This window comes from Tasmannia lanceolata, unplaced genomic scaffold (genome assembly GCF_043159265.1).
Source record: "Tasmannia lanceolata isolate RefF3 unplaced genomic scaffold, GAP_Taslan_0.1 ptg000008l, whole genome shotgun sequence".
Lineage (NCBI taxonomy): Eukaryota > Viridiplantae > Streptophyta > Magnoliopsida > Canellales > Winteraceae > Tasmannia > Tasmannia lanceolata.
In genome coordinates, this window is record NW_027518685.1 from 33,958,069 (window position 1) to 33,979,138 (window position 21,070).

The 21,070-nt window shown below is 41.8% G+C and overlaps 1 protein-coding gene across 1 annotated transcript; it reads left to right on the plus strand.

Annotated features, from left to right (window-relative positions):
- Window positions 1-4,638: 4,638 nt before the first annotated feature.
- Window positions 4,639-6,167, plus strand: LOC143882903 (uncharacterized). The gene is made up of 2 exons (XM_077386285.1): window positions 4,639-5,185; window positions 5,641-6,167. The coding sequence occupies exons 1-2, from the start codon at window positions 4,639-4,641 to the stop codon at window positions 6,165-6,167; spliced, it is 1,074 nt and encodes a 357-aa protein (XP_077242400.1).
- Window positions 6,168-21,070: the final 14,903 nt, after the last annotated feature.

Here is a 21,070-nt window from a genome sequence, read left to right on the forward strand (position 1 = left end):
TCGGGGGTATTTTAGACATTTCCAAACATATCATATTTAATCTCTAAGTTGTGTCTAAAAAATCTTGAGTCCGTTCATAAATTTTTGAAAATCTGCTATTTTTAGAATTTCTCAAGGTTTTCCCTAGTCTCGCCAAATTCTAGCACCTCGGGGTAATTTGGTCTTTTCCTGTGTAATTCTTTTGATCCCCGAAATATGTCTGAGAGATTATGAATGATTTCCTGAATTTTGGAAAACCGGCTAAATTTAGAATTTCTCAGGAGTCGCTTAATTTGGAAATTCTAAGTGTTGAGGGCATTTTGGGTATTTTCAGGGGATACCAAATGATCCTGTTTAATATTGCTCACCGAAAGGACCCAATTTTAAAAGTTTCTATTTTTGAAGTTTGACCACAAAGACTTTCCATTTTTAATTTTTCCTTTTAGGGGTGAACCAATCTGAGGGTATTTTGGTCGCATTTGGATGTCTAACAGTCAAATAGGGGCATTTTGGTCCTAAAAGTTGTTTTCCAAAAAAGATGGTCCGATCATGTGTGAGGGATGCACCATAAATGTCAAATGGGTTGGGTCCATATCTAGAATGTTTAATTTAGAAAGATTTTATTGATTTTTTACGGAAAAACTTGAAACCCGTGTGAAGTGGCCCATTGGGCTAAAGCCCGCAAAGATGGAGCTCATGTGGGTTCACCCATATGGGTCAATCACCATGGTGGGCGGCCCATATGGTTGACCGACATGAGTTGAGCACCCAACCTTGATGATGTCACAATGGTGACATCATATTTATTAAAATAAAAATAAAAAATGAAAAGAAGGAAAGAAGGAAAAGATGAATGATTGCTTAAAAAAGTTTTCTTCCAAAGAAGCAATGTGGAATGAGAATAGTATGTCTTGATTGACAAGAAATTAAGATTGGAATCAAAGCCAATTTGGAAACAAGAAAGAAAGAAAGCAAGAGGGGAAAATTGGAAACAAGCCAAAAAGGGAGCTCTCACATTGGAAAGTACTATTTCTCTCTTAACCCTAGCTTTTTTTATATAAAAATCAAAGCAAACACTCCTAGAAAAGAGGGGAAAAAATCCAAATTCGTCCTTTTTCTCTCTCCTCCCAAGAATTTTTTTTCTCTTTAAGTGTGATCTCTCTCTCAAGTGTTCTTGACAAAAAGGAATTCTTGAATTCCTTCTTCTTCTCCAAGGCATCACACAATCAAGAATTATTGGAGTGTTCTTTCTACTTTTTTTTTAGCGTATAAAAGGGTTGGACAAAGCACATATCTTGGATCACCAACCCTAGAGACAAGGATCGCGATCAACGGTAAGGATTCCTCATCTTTGTGAAGTATAAAAAGCATGCTAGGGTTTTAATTTTGATGGATCAAATCAACGAGTTTTTCTTTGAAATTCCAATATGTTATAATATAGATTATGAGTTTTCAAAATCCAAAATTTGATCCAAAAATTAATTTTCCTCCATTTAAAAATGGTTTTCTTTTGTTTTTATTCAATATGGATTTAAATTAGATTATCAAAGCAAGTGTTTGAAAACATGGTTCTTTTTAAAAATGATATTTTCTGGGCTTTATATAAAATACAAAACTACTGGAAACTTAATTTCCAACCTCAGTTCATCCATTTTATTTTTCATTCTATTTTTCAAAGAATAACCCCGAAAAGGGTTATTTCTTGATAAATGGAGCCAAAAGTATATCAACTCATGTCCAAACTTAGTGAAAGTTTGTTTCCAGTAGTTTTACAAGGTTTTTAGATCACCCAAAAAATTTCATATTTTTTTGAGTTTATTTAATCAGATTATAAATTATTTTAAAGTTCGGATATTTTTAATAAATACCAAATCATTTTAAAAATTGATGAAACTTTCCAGAATTAAAGCCTAATAATAAATGGAAGTTTTCATTGAAAAATATTTTAAAACAAATATGGTTTTTACTGTTTTCTAATCGCTTCCCCGTTTTACGTGCCATAATTCTTTTTCTTATTAAATTAATATATTTTCAAAATTTTTCTTTACAAACCAATAACTTTGGTTACTGGAATGTTAGAGAAATATTTTCAATTAATTTTACAAAGATTTGATAAGGTTTTACAATTTATTTTAATAAACGGGTTTTAACGCCTAGGAAACAAATTGATCTCTTATATTTAAAACCAATTTTATGGAGGAGATTTAAGTTTTAAGTTTTGAAATTTTGGTAATAAATTCTATAATCTATTATATATCTACTGGAATTTTTCATTTGATTTTAGGATACCATTAGGTTTGCTTTTTAAGTAATTCTTTGGTTTCATCTAATTTTTATGTGAATTTAAATGGGCATCAAATCATCACAAAAATCCATGAAAGTCATACAGTAGTCTAATCTCATGATTATCTTTATACTGTAAGATTTTAAGTTGATTTGAAATTGATATGCTATAGGTTACTGTGTTAATCTGTAATCTGATTTGAATTTTGACAAATCGGACATTGATATCTAATCTTAATGATAATTCATGCAAAATTTTCAGTAAACTTTAATCATTTATATCTTTATTCTGTAAAATTTTAGAGTAATTTAAAAGTGATGTGATATAGGTTGCTGTGTTAATCTATAAACTGATTTGGATTTTGAAAAATCGGGAATTGATATCAAATATTAATGATAATTTATGAAATTTTTCCAGTAAGCCACAATCATCCATATCTTGTTACTGAAAACGTTTCAACTGATTTGGATTTCGATTGCTTAGGGTTACTGTATATTCCTAGCAATCTGGTCTTAATGATATTAAATCACAATTTAATAGTAAATCAATACAAAAGTCAATAAAAATCTCCAAAAAATCTTAAGTTTTCATCATAAATGTAATCCCTAACTTTTTTGAAACAGAAACCTTAGGGTTCATAGATTGCCTTTGTAAATTGTCTATTCTGTGACAATTTAACTGCCGAGATCGCAACCGTAATCGTATACTAATTGCGATTAATCCTGCATAATTGGAGTGCGTAAATTATAGTATGATATTGGCTCCGAGGTCCACTATCCACGGAAATCCTGAGAAATATGCCAGGCAATAAGATACTATAATCTACGTGCTAAATTTTACAAGTGTTGAGAGCACGATTCCCTTCCATGGTTGTGATCCGAGGCCGAAACTTGCGAACCATAGAGCCTTTGGTATTCCTTAGATGTTTAGGAATAAAAAATCCTCAAAAATTGAAAATCATTAAGTTCAACAAATCGAATTAACTAGATCCGTGTCTTAGGAGCCGTTGGATTACGGTCTCCTATCGTAGGAACCTTTAGGGCCCCTTAGGAACACTTACGTCACGTTGTGTCCTAAGTTTTAGGGAGTCATAGATGTAGGAGGCCAGCCTCATCACGGGCGTTTGCCATGGATGGCAACCGTGCCATAGATCTAGTTACACTAGTCACCTCACTTTTCTCATAGGACAAGCCTAGTTACCTAGGATGTAGGTTCACCTGCATTAGTCAAAGGGATGTCTTGCACTTAGAGAGGACCATATAACATCTTAGATGGAATCCTAGGATAATAAAATCTACTCAACTTGAACTAAATAATTTCTCTTAAACTGTAAAACAATCAATCCAGTCTAGATCGGTGTCTTAGATGAGTTAGGCATAAGTAGCTTAGTTCAGGTGCACCGAACTACGTCGACTCTGATCCCAGTGAGGCTTGGGTAAGTAGGCAGCTTGGATGCTTGATGGCATACCTATCACGAGTCGGCTCCACACATAAGTGGGGTTTTGTACATTAATCCTTAAATTAAAAGTAATTAAATCACTTAGGACTTTCCATGAAATTAGAATTTTAGGAGAACTTTCACTTAGATTGAATTCAAACAAATTAAGAAAATCAAAATACACATTTAGGAATTACATTGAAATTAGATCTTAGGATGCATGTCATGTAGTTCGCATATTAATATAGAGTTAAATGAGCCATTTAAAAGAAATTCAAAAGAGTTAACTTTTGGAATTGAAGACCGATTATCGGGCAGGAATGGTGCATGTGGTGGTAACTCCCCATACCTTCCATTCTCGTAACCAGGTAACAAGTCTAGATTTCTGGTCAATTATGGGTCCTAGATCCCTCATCTAGGTGGCGACTCTGTCACTCTCTTTTGTGTGGAATTCGGATTGCCTTAGTGATCCTAAGTTCACGGAAAAGATGAATTAAATCACACATTGCTAGGCTCGGCGGCTTACCCCTGCCTTTATGGGTACTAGGTTGTACGTTTGTTTGCACCCTATGGCTTGGTTGCTGCCTGCTTGGTTGGGTAATTAAAATCAATAATAAAACGCACACGCCAATCGCGTGGGTACAAGAGACCAAGAGAGAGCATGGTGCCTCGTGCGCTCGCGACCCTCTCGCGGGATCGGGTCCCACACCCGGACAGTCAATTGGGGTTGACCTCGGACAAGCTTCGGGTAAGCCCTCAAAGAAGAAAAGAGAAAGAACACAGCAGAGGCGGCAGTGTAGATCGAAAATTGCAAGAGTTTGATCACTGACTGAAGGACCTCGCTAAGGGATCCTCCTCAGGATACAAAAGACCTTTCAGCAACAAACCACCATTCACCGAGGAAGTCCTACAAGCCGTGGCACCATAGGGGTTCAAAATGCCACAACTACCGCATTACGATGGCACAACAGACCTAGTGGACCACCTCAAAACATTCAAGACGATGATGCTAATACATGGCGTGTCAGACGACTTCATGTGCAGAGCTTATCCGGCAACACTAATCGGAGCAGCACGGGATTGGTATTCAAGTCTTCCTCCGGGCTCAATCAGATCTTTCGAGGAGTTCGGAGATCAACTGGTGAAACATTTCCTCAGCAGCGGGAGAACCCGAAAAACAGTTGCGTCACTAATGACAGTGAAGCAAAAGAAAGGCGAAACACTGAAAGAGTTCATTGCCCGCTTCAACAGAGAAGCCCTACAGATACCAAACTTGGACCCGTCGGCGGCCATGAACGCCCTTCTTTGTGGGGTAAGGTCCGTGGACTTCAGGATGTCCATCGTGAAGAAAGCTCCAACCTCCCTTGCTGATCTCATAACTCGGGTTGAGAAATATATAACGGCCGATGAGACACTGACTGCACTTAATCTCATACCCGATGTAGACGATGGGAATAAGCGTAAAGTTCAGGAGGAAGAGAGGGGTACATCGACCCAGGGCCAAAAGAACCGAAGAGAGGATCAAAACCAAAGGAAGGATGGAAGCCCAAGGAGGAGAGAGGACAAATACACCCCCCTTAATACCAATACTCATGGCCATCAGGGACCAATGATACCTCAAATGGCCTGACAAGTTACTGAGCAAGGGAAGCAAAAAAGAGATAAATTGAGATACTGTAGGTATCACAGGGACCACGGGCACGATACCGACGAGTGCCACCATCTTAAAGAAGAGATTGAGAACCTGATAAGAAGAGGGCACCTAAGGACTTCGTCAAGAAAAAAGATCGGCCGGTGGATAGAGAGTCGCCTCATAAGAGCCCGGAACATTTGAGTCCTGCACAGTCAAACGCTAAAAAACAGAGGAGTCCGACCAAAGAGAGCCATCCCACGCAGCCTGCTGGGGTCATTAACACGATAATGGGTGGCCTAATGGCAGGCCGGACCTCTTTGTCAGGACAGAAGGCGTATGCAAGGCAGGTTAGTTCTGCCCACCTCCCAGGCAAGAGACTGAAGACAGACCGGACCATATCCTTCTCGGATGTAGACCTCGAAGGAGTCATCCTGCCCCATAATGATGCAATGGTCATTGAAATGATTTTATCCGATCTCCTCGTGAAAAAATTATTGGTGGATAACGGGAGTTCGGCCAATATCTTATACTATCATGCTTTCAAACAGATGGGCATTCCTGAAGCCCGCCTAAAACCTTTCGACTCCCACCTGTACGGTTTCTTTGGGAACATCGTATCTGTCGAAGGTTCTGTGGAACTCCCTATGTGGGTCGGTAATGCCCCTCACCACAATTTCGCGATGATGGAGTTCTTAGTAGTCAAAGCCCAATCCGCTTGTAACACGATCTTGGGGAGGCCCGGGCAAAACCTGCTAAGAGCCATCACTTCAGCATACCACCAGAAGATGAAGTTTATTACCCCGGAAGGCATCAGAGAGGTCAAAGATAACTAGATCGAATCCCAGGAGTGCTATACAACGCTCCTGAAAGGAAAGCCTGCGGCCGGATCACTCCCGATCGAGATGTTCGACCTGGGAGACGAGGCCCAAGTAATAAGGAATGAATTAGTCGAAGACTTGGAAAACATCCCGCTCTTTGAGAACGACGACGAAGAGAAGGTCGTCAGAATCGGGTCCTCACTTCTAGATGACGTCAAGACAAATCTAATCCGATTTCTAAGGCAGAATTCAGATGTGTTCGCTTGGTCATCCGCAGATATGCCCGGGATTGATCCAAAGCTGAGCGTCCATAGGCTCAATGTCGACCCCACCTGCAAGCCAATGAAACAGAAAAGAAGGAGCTTCGCACCAGAAAGAGCCATAAGGGAGGATGTCGTGAAACTACTGCAAACTGAGTTCATCCAAGAGATACACTACCCGGATTGGCTGGCCAACGTCGTCATGGTCAAAAAGTCTAACGGGAAGTGGAGGATCTGTATCGATTTTACTGACCTGAACAAAGCATGCCCTAAGGACAGCTACCCCCTCCCGAAGATTGACCAGCTCATTGATGCCACATCAGGACATGAACTTCTCAGTTTTATGGATGCCTTTTCAGGCTACAAACAGATCTGAATGTGTGAAGAAGATGTCCCCAAAACGGTGTTTATCACGGACCAAGGCTTGTACTGCTACAGAGTCATGCCCTTCGGTCTGAAGAATGCTGGGGCGACATATCAAAGGCTAGTCAATCAGCTGTTCAGAAAACAAATCGGACGTAATATGGAGGTATATGCGGATGACATGCTCGTCAAGAGTCTTCAAGCCTACCAGCATGTCACCGATCTAGAAGAATCATTCGAGGTATTGAGACAAAGCAACATGAAGTTGAACCCAACCAAGTGTGCTTTCGGAGTGAAAGTAGGGAAATTTCTGGGGTTCATGGTCAGCTAGAGAGGCATTGAGGCGAACCCGGAGAAGATATGAGCCATGCTAGAGATGAGCTTGCCAACTACTATCAGAGAAATCCAAAGACTCACTGGGCGAATCACCGCCCTTGGGAGGTTTATTTCAAAATCCACGGAGAAATGTCTCCCCTTCTTCAAAGCTTTGAAGGGGGTCAAGAATTCCCCGTAGACCCAAGAGTGCCAAACAGCCTTTGACGAGCTGAAGACGTGATGAACACATTTATGTGTGAATGGTAGTGATAGGATGCATGCATATTTTATGTTTTAAGCGGTGCTACTAAGATATTTTTGTTGTTTTTGTTGTTTCAGGATTTTTATTGGAATTATGAAGGAAATGGAGCTTAACATATGAAAATAGTAAAGAAATGACCAATTGCCATAAGAATCCAAAGTTCCAAGATGCCTTAGTTGGCCGAATTGGCATGATGCTTTAGTAGGATCAAATTGATAATGCCACACCCCCTTTCTTTGCTTTGAAAGATGAAATTTCAATGATGGATGATGAAAAACAAGAGAAGAGAAATAATCTTAATTCCAATGGTTGAGATTGAAATGATCAAGAGAGGAGAAGGAAATTATTAGTTGTTTATGTTCATTACAAAGGAATGGTAGATTTGCCATTTGCGAAAGTATATGGCATGATTACAATTCATTCGAAAGATAGGGACAATTTGGTCCCTTAATGCACATATTCCTCAACTTGGTAACTTTTCATTATTTTTCTACCATTTAAAAAGTTGCTTGACAAAATAATTAGAAGGTTTTAGACAAACCTTTGGAAAGAAAAAAATAGGAAAGTAACCCATGTGTTTTTTAGAAGAGATATAGAAAGCCCATTCAAGCCTTAATCTTGTCATTTCATTTGTTTCCTAAGATTAGCTTTTTAATCTTCACCTTACATCTTTTTCAATCCCTTAATTTAGCAACCCTTCTCACCCAAAATCTATATATCAATCTCTCTTGAACTCTCTCCCATCTTCTTGAATTTTCACTCTCGTCTTCAGCAGTTTTTTTTATTTTTTTTTCTAAAACTTCAACGGACCATAACTTCTTGGTTTTAACTCCGATTCGCGCGTGGTCGGATCCGTTGGACTCGTATCGACGAGAGGACTCCGATCAAGGCTTGAAGGAGGACAATGATTCAACCATTGAAGGAGAAAAATAATAAGTTTTTCTTATTTTGCTCTTTATTTTAAATTACAATTTAATGTAATTTTGTTTCAATTCAAGTTAGTGAGGATGTAATTTGCTTTTGTTTCATTTCCTTTCAAGTTCTATATGGCAATTCTTCTCCCATCTATGTCTTTTATTTTTATTTTTCTTCACTTCTTCATGAATAACTAAATCCTAAGTACTTAGGGTTTAGTTGAAGCCATGGGGAAGGAGAAATATTTATAATCAAATCAATCTACTCAGTTGAAAATTTGTGTAGGATTTTGTGTTTGAAAAATCCCAATCATTCATGCAATCGGCTTTCCCCTTTCGTATGAATGATTGTTGATTAACAAATATAAAGTTCTATATAATCAATGTAAATTGGAGAGTGGATTTGATTAATTACTTATAAGGAATGACATCCCTTTGATCTTATTCCTCATTGACTAGTTAATCGAATTTTCAACCCAATTCAAGAGTTGTTTTAATTAATCAATCTAATCCAAACCCATGGTGGATTCTAACCCTAAGTAATCTTTTATATTGAATTAAGATTTTTACACTATTCCAAATTACTTTTGCAATTTTCCAATTAACTTAGGCCCTTAGAATTTTGGTTTTCTAATTAAATTAGATAAGTAGTTAAAAGAGATCATTAGAACATTCGTACACTTTGCCTAAATTAGGATTTTAAATAAAAAAGATCTTAGTTAAATTTGATTCTTAGATTGATTAGAATATACGCTTATATATAGTGTTGACTCCGAGGTCAAGTCCACGGAAATCCTGAGTCCATTCCAGGCAACATTATATCATAGCTAGTATTCTAATCGGTACAAGAATAGGATTAACAACTAGATTTCTCTTCCCTGAGTTCGACCCGTATTTACACGATCCGTGCACTTGCGGTTATTTAATAAATCTAACAAGACGTATCTCACTTCTCCACCTCTGCTTAGTAAGCCTGAGCCAAGGGAGCAACTCATTCTTTATCTGGCCGTCATCGTAAACACCTTGGCCACCGTCCTAGCCAGGGAAGATAGTGGACGGCAAAAACCAGTCTACTACGTCAGTCGGATACTCCACGATGCAGAGCTCAGGTACCACAGGATTGAGAAGATAGCCTACGCGTTGGTAATGGCTGCTCGTAAGCTAAGACCATACTTCCAATCTCACACCATTGACGTTCTCACAGACCAACCACTAATGCAAATATCGCACAAGCCAGACAGTTCTGGAAGGCTAGTGAAGTGGTCCGTAGAGCTCGGCGAATTTGACATCCCCTATAAGCTGCGTCCCACCATTAAGGCTCAGGTATTAGCAGATTTCTTGGCTGAATGCAGCATACCGAGTGAACCCATCGGAAGACAGGATCTGGTGCTTGAAGGACCAACAGCAGAAGGGGGAGCTCCTACCTCCCAAGAACCGAACCCAGAGCGTCAAACAAGCCCCAGAAATAACAGCGACTGCGGCAAAGAAGTGGAACCAACAGCAGAGCAACTCGAAGATCCTGAATGGAACCTCTTCGTCGACAGCTCCTCCAACGAGCAAGGGTCTGGGGCCGGATTAATACTCACCGGTCCAGACGGACTCTCAGTCGAATACTCGCTCTGCTTCTTCTTTAAAGCCTTCAACAATGAGGCCGAATACGAAGCCCTTATTGCAGGAATGTGGCTGGCGCTGGGAATCGGAGCGGATGACCTACGTGCCCACAGTGATTCCCAACTGATTGTCAACCAAGTCATCGGAGAGTACGAAGTCAGAGAGTCGAGGATGTCAAAATACCTGGATAAGGTAAAGACCCTCGCCGCGACATTTAGAAGGTTTCAGATTGTCAAAATACCCCGAACAAAAAATGTAAAAGCCAATGCCCTTTCACGATTGACTTCGTCGGGATACACAAACACGAACCTGGGGGCAGTCTACATAGAGGTGCTGAAGAAGGCGAGCATTGACTACAAGGAAGAAACAGTTCTGCAGATCGATCAAGAACATTCATGGATGGATGATATCGTCATATACTTGAGGCACGGGACACTGCCAGGAGACAAGAAGGAATCCCGTAAGGTCATCCAGCGATCTGCTTGCTTCCTCTGCATAGAGGTGAGTTGTACAAAAGAGCATACTCATGGCCCTATCTGAAGTGCCTTGGACCTGCCGATGCAACCCGCTCACTCCAAAAAGTCCATGAGGGAATTTGTGGAGAGCATCTAGGCGGGAAAGCCCTAGCACATAAAGTACTCCGAAGAGGATATTACTGGCCCACTCTCAGGCAGGATGCATCAGAACTTGTGAAGAAGTGCAAGAAATGCCAGAAGTTCGCTTCAGTGGACCATCTCCCCGCAACATCTTTAGTCCTGATCCTAAGTCCAATTCCCTTTGCAGTATGGGGGATGGACATCTTGGGACCGTTCCCTCCGGCTAGCGGGCAAAGGAAATTCGTAGTCGTCGCAATCGACTACTTCACAAAATGGGTCGAGGCTGAGCCTCTAGCCAAAATCACTGAACACAACATGACGAATTTCTTCTGGAAAATAGTGGTCTGTCGATTTGGCATCCCCAAGATCCTCATAACCGATAACGGAAGACAGTTTGACAATGCCAAGTTCAAAAAGTTCTGTTCAGACCTTGTGATAGAGCATTGGTTCACGTCGGTAGCCCATCCCCAAACTAATGGCCAAACTGAAGTCACCAATCGTATCCTGTTGCAAGGGATAAGAAAGCGACTGGATGACCACGAAGGGCGATTGGCTGACAAGTTGTATCACATTCTGTGGGCATATCGGGCAACAACCAGAACCGCGATAGGAGAGACTCCCTTCAACCTGACCTTCGGAACAGAAGCGTTGATACCGTTGGAAATCGGCACTCCAACCCTTAGAAACGAGTACTTCAATGAACAACACAATCCAGAGGCATTGAGGACTAACCTCGATTTACTGGAAGAGGCAAGGGAGAGGGTGGGAATAAGAATGGCAGCATATGATCAGAAGATGGCCAGGTACCACAACACCAAGGTGAAAGAGAGGCTTCATAGAATTGGGGACCTAGTCCTAAGGCGGGCAGCCATCTCTCAATCGACCAAGGTAGGGGAAGCTTACTCCAAATTGGGAATGGCCCTAAAATCATAAGGATAATAAGACCGGGGACTTACTGGCTGGAAGCACTGGACGGCCAAATACTCCCCCATGCCTGGAATTCTAAGAACCTCTGAAGGTTCTATCAATAAAAGAAGGAAGAGGAAGTTGGTGTAATGACCCGCTTCTGACCGTGGTTATCTTGTTAATGAAAATGATCACTCAGATCTTCTATCACTTTCTTGTCTTCGGAATTTTGTCTTAAATCCTGATCGTACACGATGAGATAACAAGACCCCCAACAATTCAACGGTTGGAGGCCGGCCAACAGAAGGTCGTCCGAAAATCCAACCGAGCTCCATATGATAGAAAGTTTGAGGGATTTCAGGAAATCCCAAGTTGTAGCTCGTATGGGCTAGTTCGTCTATCCAATGGAAGAACCTCCCACAACAACGGTTGGAGGCCGCCAATGGAAGGTCGTCCGAAAATCCAACCGAGCTCCATATGACGCAATGTTTGAGGGATTTCAGAAAATCCCAAGTTGTAGCTCGTATGGGCAGTTCGTCTATCCAATGGACGAACTCCCCACAACAATGGTTGGAGGCCGGCCAATGGAAGGTCGTCCGAAAATCCAACCGAGCTCCATATGATGCAACGTTTGAGGGATTTCAGAAAATCCCAAGTTGTAGCTCATATGGGCCAATTCGTCTATCCAATGGACGAACCTCCCACAATGGTTGGAGGCCGGCCAATGGAAGGTTGTCCGAAAATCCAACCGAGCTCCATATGACACAAGGTTTGAGGGATTTCAGAAAATCCCAAGTTGTAGCTCGTATGGGCCAGTTCATCCATCCAATGGATGAACTCCCCACAACAATGGTTGAAGGCTGGCCAACATAAGGTCATCCGAAAATCCAACCGAGCTCCATGTGACGAAACGTCGTAGGGATTTCGGAAAAAATCTGAGTGGTAGTTCGTATGAAATAGATCATCTGTGATACAAAATCAAAGAAAAATGGACGAACTAAGATTTGTAACAAAAGAAAAAAGAAAGGCCATTCTCATTAAAGATCTGAAGAGGTACACGGTGGGCCTCTTGGCCAAAGTACAAAAAAGAAGAAATGAAAGCAGAACAAAAAAGCCCGGTAGTATCACTCAGGCACCAAGGACGTGGATAAGAGGAGCAGGGTCGGTAACATCTTTACCCAAATTCTGCCCCCAGCCTCCTGGTCGTCACCAAAACGGGCAGGAGAGGTAACGACCACGACTTCCTCATCGTCGCCTTCATCCCCAGACATGAAGACGTCGCCAATCACGAAGCCAAGATCGGTGTACTTCTCCTCCACTTTCCTTTTGCAATCATTAACTGAAGTCATACATAGCGTCTTTGTACTCTTGAGACGCTTTGAACCGATCTACAGCATTGGCTCCGACTTGAGCCTCTTGGTCCACCTTCCCTTTTAGCTTCGCCTCGGCTTCTTCAGCTCGCTGCAAGAACTCAGCCGCCTCGTTTTTATCCAGAACTGCCTTCTCGGCCGCCGCTTGGAGGTCGGCCCTGAGTTTCTGAATTACTTCGTCCCGAGCCCGGACGTCAGCCTCGATCTTCTCTTTCTTCGCTTCCAAGGAAGCGACATTGGTGTTCAGATCGGTGATGGTATCACCAACCAAAAAAGATTGGTCCATCAGAGAACCACCATAAACCATCGCCTGAGTAAAAAGACACTGCATCAAGAAAACAAACGAACAGAAAAGGGAGGTGAACAAATCGAACTACAACTTACATTGTACATAGAAGAGGCCCATCCCCTTCGAAGAACCTCCACGGCCTGGTGCTTCACCATAGCGACGTCCTGCGGAAGACGGGCCTTAGAAATGATCTCGTAAGCAACATAGGTGTCCCCGACACCAGTGTCTTTCTTATGGACATTCCAGTTCAGCTCAAACACATCATCAAAATCTCCCACTGCCGGACGGGATGGCTGGCCCCCAAGAGAGGGCTGGGCCAGTACCGCCGTCCCCTCAGCAATAGTTGGAGTGCGAGCCCCCTATCCGATCTGGGACCGGAGGAGGGCGTTTAGAGCCGCCGGAGACTTCCCCGCAGTTGTGGACCACGGTGGCACCTCCTCTCGAGGAACGTGAACCGGAGGCGGCCGAACATTGAGCGAACCCGATCTCACTGGAGGAACAATAGAAAATGAGGTCAGAGCATTCCTCTTCCTCTTCTGCAAAGCTTTCTTTAGTCTGGCCTGATCAGCAACATCCATCTCTGTGAACGGCAAAGGAAAATATGAGAATAGAAACAAAGGAAGAAAAATTTCCTAAGTCATAGCTCGGCCTATGAGCACTCACGAGCTTCAGTGGCAGAGCTAACCCCACACCACTTCAACATTCTCTCTTCTGTGATCTCCGAACAATCCACCGGATCATCATTACAAAGATCCTTGAAGACCACCGCTTCCTCCGGACTCAACTGAGGGACCTTATTGACCTCATCTACGTACATGTCCCTCCACCTTGTACTAAAAGTCCAGTTCGTTCTGGAACAGATGAAGAAATACCTATTCTTCCACCCATGAATGGAACTATGGAAGTGGGCATATTACAGACAAGCCCTACGCCGACCCTCTGACTAAAGTACATCCAGCCGTGCTCTTTGTGCCTCTTCAAAATAACACATCGGCGGAACAGGGTAATAGTGGGATCTTGACCCCTCCGCTTCATAACGAAAATGAAGCCGATAAGCACCCGCCAGGAGTACGACACTACTTGGGTCGGAGCGAGACTATAATAATTCAAGACCTCCGCAATAAAGGGGTGGACGGGAAACCTAAAACTAGGGGTTATAACCGAACCGAAATAACCAAAATTTGGTAACCGAAATAATTTCGGTTACAAAATTTCGGCAACCGAAACCGAACCGAAAAAAAATTCGGTTATTCGGTTATAACCAAATAACCTAATTGTGGGAGAAAAAGAGGGAAAAAAAGCAAAATCCTGGTTTGGATCGGAGGGCTAGGATCATCTGATCGAAATGATTTTTTGAACACAACCTAATTAAGTTGTGATAAATCAAATGGACGGTTTTGATGATCCTCCGGAGTGCACATAATGCATTTTTTTTAGAAAAAATGGTTTTTTATCATAATTTCGGTTAACCGATTTTTTTTTAGATAACCGAAAACGAAACCGAATAACCGAATTCCCAAAAAACCAATCGAAACCGAACTGAAATGGAAAAAAACCGAACCGACTAATGCTCACCCCTACCTAAAACCACCACTCAAGGTCTCTATGTACACACATATATCAGGTAGACATCTGCTTGCCCGTTCACCCGATCGGAATAGCCTTAACTAAAATTCCGGAGGAATAAAGAACTCCTCCCTAATGGACTCTAGGTCGCTGAACTTCAACGTACTGAGCACATCATCGGCTATGACCCTATCCGCCTCAGGCTCATCTACCATAGCCTTGGCCCTAATCAAATTGGGACCTTCTCGCTCCTCACAAACTACAGCCATGCTCAAGGGATCTGCCTTAACCCTCTCGATAATAGGCTCCCTAGAAGGAAGATCAGGCTCTGGATCGGAAGACATGACTAAAAAAGCAGAAAGCAACAACACAAATAAATACAAGTACGGTGACGATCTAAAAAATGAAGAATACCTACTCGAAAAGGAAAGAAAAAGGGGTTTTTGATCCTGAAAAGCAGAAAGAAAGCCGAATTCATAGCGAGGCTCCCCTGAGTAAAAATTTGAGATAAAAGTAGACAAAAGGTGAAGAATGAGGTTTTACCATGCCTTATATAGGCGTGACGCGAAGATCGAGGCCATAAACGTGTCTTTTCAACCCACTAACAGACACCATCCACATGTCGCGTCATCATTGCTGGGCTGCGAACCTCCATAGCTCAACTCCCATCACCGTTAATGCCCTCGAAAAACCCGCTACTCTCGGCAAGGCGACGGTTGGAGGACGTCCAAATAATGAGCTCGTCCAAAAACAAGCCGAGCTTCGTATTTTGCAGTGTTTTTGGGATTCTTAAAAATCCTAAGTTGTAGCTCTGCCAAAGGAGCTCGTACAAACGAGTCCGGCCAAAAGAGCTCGTCTAATAGCTACGGTTGGAGGACATCCAAAAATGAGCTTGTCCAAAAATCCAGCCGAGCTACGTATTTCGCAGCGTTTTTGGGATTCTTAATAATCCTAAGTTGTAGCTCGTCCAAAGGAGGTCGTACAAACGAGTCCGGTCAAAAGAGCTCGTCTAATAGGTATGGTTGGAGGATGTCCAAATAATGAGCTCATCCAAAAACCAGCCGAGCTTCATATTTTGCAGCATTTTTAGGATTCCTAGATATCCTACGTTGTAGCTCGGCCAAAAGAGCTCGTCTAATAGCTATGGTTGGAGGATGCCCAAATAATGAGCTCGTCCAAAAACCAACCGAGCTTTGTATTTCGTAGTGTTTTTGGGATTCTTAAAAATGCTAAGTTGTAGCTCGGCCAAAGGAGCTCGTACAAACGAGTCCGGCCAAAAGAGATCGTTTAATAGCTATGGTTGGAGGATGTCCAAATAATGAGCTCATCCAAAAAGCAGCCAAGCTTCATATTTTACAGCATTTTTAGGATTCTTAAAAATCCTAAGTTGTAGCTCGGCCAAAGGAGCTCGTACAAATGAGTCTGGCCAAAAGTGCTCGTCTAATAGCTATGGTTGGAGGATGTCCAAATAATGAGCTCGTCCAAAAACCAGCCGAGCTTCGTATTTCGCAGCGTTTTTGGGATTCTTAAAAATCCTAAGTTGTAGCTCGGCCAAAGGAGCTCGTACCAACTAGTCCGACCAAAAGAGCTCCTCTAATAGCTATGGTTGGAGGATGCCCAAATAATGAGCTTGTCCAAAAACCAGCCGAGCTTCGTATTTCACAGCGTCTTTTGGATTCTTAAGTTGTAACTCGACCAAAGGAGCTCGTACAAATGAGTCCGGCCAAAAGAGCTCGTCTAATAGCTATGGTTGGAGAATGTCCAAATAATGAGCTTGTACAAAAACAGCCGAGCTTCGTATTTCGAAGTGTTTTTGGGATTCTTAAAAATCTTAAGTTGTAGCTCGGCCAAAGGAGCTTGTACAAACGAGTCCGGCCAAAAGAGCTCGTCTAATAGCTATGGTTGGAGGATGTCCAAATAATGAGCTCATCCAAAAACTAGTCGAGCTTCATATTTTGCAGCGTTTTTAGGATTCTTAAAAATCCTAAGTTGTAGCTCGGCCAAAGGAGCTCGTACAAACGAGTCCGGCCAAAAGAGCTCGTCTAATAGCTATGGTTGGAGGATGTCCAAGTAATGAGCTCGTCCAAAAACAAGCTGAGCTTCGTATTCTGCAGTGTTTTTAGGATTCTTAAAAATCCTAAGTTGTAGCTCGGCCAACGGAGCTCGTACAAACGAGTCCAGCCAAAAGAGCTCGTCTAATAGGTATGGTTTGAGGATGTCCAAATAATGAGCTTGTCCAAAAACCAGCCGAGTTTCATATTTCGCAGTGTTTTTAGGATTCTAAAGAATCCTAAGTTGTAGCTCGGCCAAACGAGCTCGTACAAACGAGTCCGGCCAAAAGAGCTCATCTAATAGCTATGGTTGGAGGATGCCCAAATAATGAGCTCGTCCAAAAACCAACCGAGCTTCTTATTTCGCATTGTTTTTGGGATTCTTAAAAATCCTAAGTTGTAGCTCGGCCAAAGGAGCTTGTACAAACGAGTCCGGCCAAAAGAGCTCGTCTAATAGCTATGGTTGGAGGATGTCCAGACAATGAGCTCGTTCAAACACCAGCCGAGCTTTGTATTCCGCAGCATTTTTGGGATTCTTAAGAATCCTAAGTTGTAGCTCGCTCAAGAGAGCTCGTCCAAAAAAGCTTGTCAAAAAGAGTTCGTTTAAAAAGAGCTCGTCTAAAAAGAGCTCGTCCAAAAGAGCTCGTAAAAAAGAGCTCGTCTAAAAAGAGCTCACCCAAAAGAGCTCGTCCAAAAAAGAGCTCATCCAAAAAGAGCTCGTCTAAAAGAGCTCGTCCTAAAAGAGCTCGGCCAAAAAGAGCTTGGCCAAGACAGCTCGGCCAAATGAGGTCATCCAAGACCTCATACAAAAAAATAAAATAAAATCTACACTCCCTCAGACCTCAAAAACAGCCTGAAGGAGTGGGGGGCAACTGATAGGGATGAAAATAACCATCCAATCGAGAACTCCAGGTGTAAAAGGGCCCCAATTGTCAAAAGGGCATCAAAGTAATTTCCTGCAGTCAACAAAAGACCCCTGTGAGAAGCGGTATTTACGGCCCATTGCCATCCGCTCAAGGGCAATATGGTAATCATACCATAAAGGAAATTACAAATTACCCTATCATACCCAACCACTATAAATAGGGATAAGATCCAAAAGGTAAAGGACACGATTCCCAAAAATTTACTATTCCATTGGGTTTTCCTTATTTGTGGTGGTCACTGACTTAAGTATCGAAGGGCCTTCGCAGAGTATCCCCTCCATGTTGGTCTTTAAGTCATTCTCTGGTGTGTAGGGCGAAGTAGTGAGGACAGATCAAGATCGTCCATCCGCTCTTCACTTCCCGCTCAACCATAACTAAATTTTGACCGCAACACTATGCAGACCCCTTATTTTGTTAGAGAAGCACATTATCATCTGTCAGTTTTAAACTATTTATTCTGAATGCTGCAGTTCCCGTAGGCAATTGGTACTACAAGACTTGCTTCGTGAGACTATTGATGCAACCCAGATCATAGCCATTCATCTAATGGGCCCCATCATCAATCAAATGATATTGACCGTTCTATTGAAGGTTTATTTATACATTGAATGTGCATGGTTGCTTTTTTGCTTACAACCATTAGGCCACATGTTAGGTGGTCCGGATCACTTAGATCGGCCGTATCTTCGAGCTATATGGTGAATCATGATGCACACGGTGCGTCCCACTTTTGGTTGATCAGAACCGTACATTTGATCATAGCCCAAAATTCAAGTCAATCAACCAATTATAATATCAAATAATCAGTATTTTTTGTCATGATGGTTTAACAAAGTAAAACTATATAGCCAATGGTTCACATTCATCGGATAAAAGTACACATAATTGGATGTTAAAGTAGATGTTTGGCATCATCTTGGGGCCATAGGAGATCGATCCAAAGCAAGGCCAATCAGATGGACCGTTCTGATCGGTCGAAGGTGGGACCCAGTCTACCATAGTGTGACCCACCTTGATAATACAAATGGCCTTATATGAAAAGGTCTCATGATATCACTGCCCTAGATTTTTGTAACCATGAGATGTTAGTTTATTGGACAATGGCTGCAAGAGCGTTCACTCTCGCTGGCACTAAGGTAGCTAGCAATATGCCCATGTCATTTTCAAGTTGTGCTGTTTTCTTCCCTCTTTCTATATTTTAGAATGTGACAAGAGCATACAAAATTAAATGATTTTTTTATGTCATCAATGGTTACGTAAGTCATCAGACATCTAGAAAAAGATGGTATGGTGGGAAGTGAGATTACTATTATGCCAATGTAGTTTTTCATATACCAGGTGAAATAAATAGGTCTGTATGTGAGAAGACGACGGATTTCCTTTTATTTGGTTTAAATTTTTCTATAAGGCTCCCTTTCTCTTGACATAAAATGAGTGTTTAAAATAAATTTTAGGCACATTTTTTCTGGAAAATAAGAATAGAATTTATTTTATGCCAATTTTACAACGAGGATTCTGAAAGATCCCGCATCGAAAAGGGAGGAAAAGTTATTGTACTATATACGTGGATTTCTCCTCTCCCTATGTAGATGCGTTTTTAGCATCTCCAAGGGGCGGGCCCCGCGGAGTGGGTCGGGCAATGGAAAACAAAACCGGGAGGGTAGACGACCCAGAACCGGACAATATCTACACAATTGGGTCAGGCGTGACATAATGGTATCAGAGCGGGACCTCCTATCTAGTACGGTGTGCCAGCGAGGACGCTGGGCCTTAAGGGGGGTGGATTGAAAGATCCCACATCGGAAAGGGAGGAAAAGTTACTGGGATTGAAAGATCTACGGTGTGGCAGCGAAGACGCTGGGCCCTAAGGGGGGTGGATTGAAAGATCCAACATCGGAAAGGAGGGAAAAGTTACTAGGATTGAAAGATCCCACATCAGAAAGAGAGGAAAAGTTACTGGGCTATAAATGTGGATTTCTCCCCTCTCTATGTAGACGTGTTTTCAGCATCTCCAAGGGGCGGTATCGCGAAATGGGTCGGGCACGATTAGTGCTGCTAAAAAACAAAACCAAGGAGCGTAGGGACAATATCTACACAATGGGGTCAGGGGCGTGACAGATTCGGATGTAAAATGGGTGTAAAACAAAATTTATGCCAATTTTCCTTTAAAAATGGATGTAAAATTTGTTTTACGCTCTAAAGAAACAGAGCCTAAGGGCATGTTTGGCTTCCATGACTTTTTTTACTTGGAATATTAGCTTACCCAATGGGAAACGAGGTGGGAGAGGAATAAACAGGAGAAGGGCTGGTTAAGGAAGAGGGTAAGAAAAGCTTGAAAAACAAGGAAACAAAAAACTCCACCCAAAATATGATTGATTTTCCTTGTTTTTAATTACGTCTCACCCCCTCCAATCATTAATGCCCTCTCAAATCTCTCCTCCTCACACCTGCCCTACCCCACTCTCTCACCACTTACAGAAACTTATTTATCATGAAAAAAAAAAATCATAGTTGCCAAACGTGGCCTAAATGGAAGCCTATCGTCTCTAGTGTGAACGTTAGAAAATCATAGAGATGAAATGTGATTACACTAAACAATAATAATCAATATAAGATAGTTTAATTTTCTATGCACCCAGTTGAAATAAGAATCCATATACGTGTAACCTGATTTGGGTTCTCATTGGTGGTGGGTGTGATCAGTGTGAAGATCGAAAACATGACATTAGCGAATGGGGAATGGTTGACATTTCTTCCAATAGGGAATATGTGTGTGATGATGAACAGTGAGTTAATTATCTCTATTAAATTGATTTTATATGCCGTTAATCATTGACTTGAATCTATGACGAGGGGTATCTATCTCTCTTCCTTCTCTTGCAGCCCCATTATACCAAAGCTTATCATAATTATGTCTCCAACACAATTATAATTATGTCTCCAACATAATTATAATTATGTCTAGAACATACACTAAGTTCCCTGCGTGGGCTTATTATTCACAGAATTTTATCTATGTCACGCCCACAAGCCGACAACACAAGTAAGGGCATGGCAACGACCACAAACTAAGCCTCTGTCCCAAACTAGTTGGGGTCGGCTAAAGACATAAAGCATGTCTTTAAATGTATCTCAAAATTTAGGATATGACAAATCTAAATAATATGAATGATAATTAAATAAATTAAACTTTTATAAATTGGTTAATGTTCTTAACAAATTCATGAATCTCAAATTATTCATGTCACACCCCGAACCAAGCCATATGCACCAGGCACATGACTGCGTCGCATACCTGCAAGCAACCTCACAGACATGCAAGGCAAAGTAACCAGAAACTAGAATGGCAAAAAATAATCCATCCACGTTTAATTAATCACTGATCCACGACTAATCAACCATAAATCTCAAAATAATGATCAATCGTTTAGTGTAGTTCTCACAACGCAACCCCAATTAAAATACACCAATAACTACAATGTTCCAACA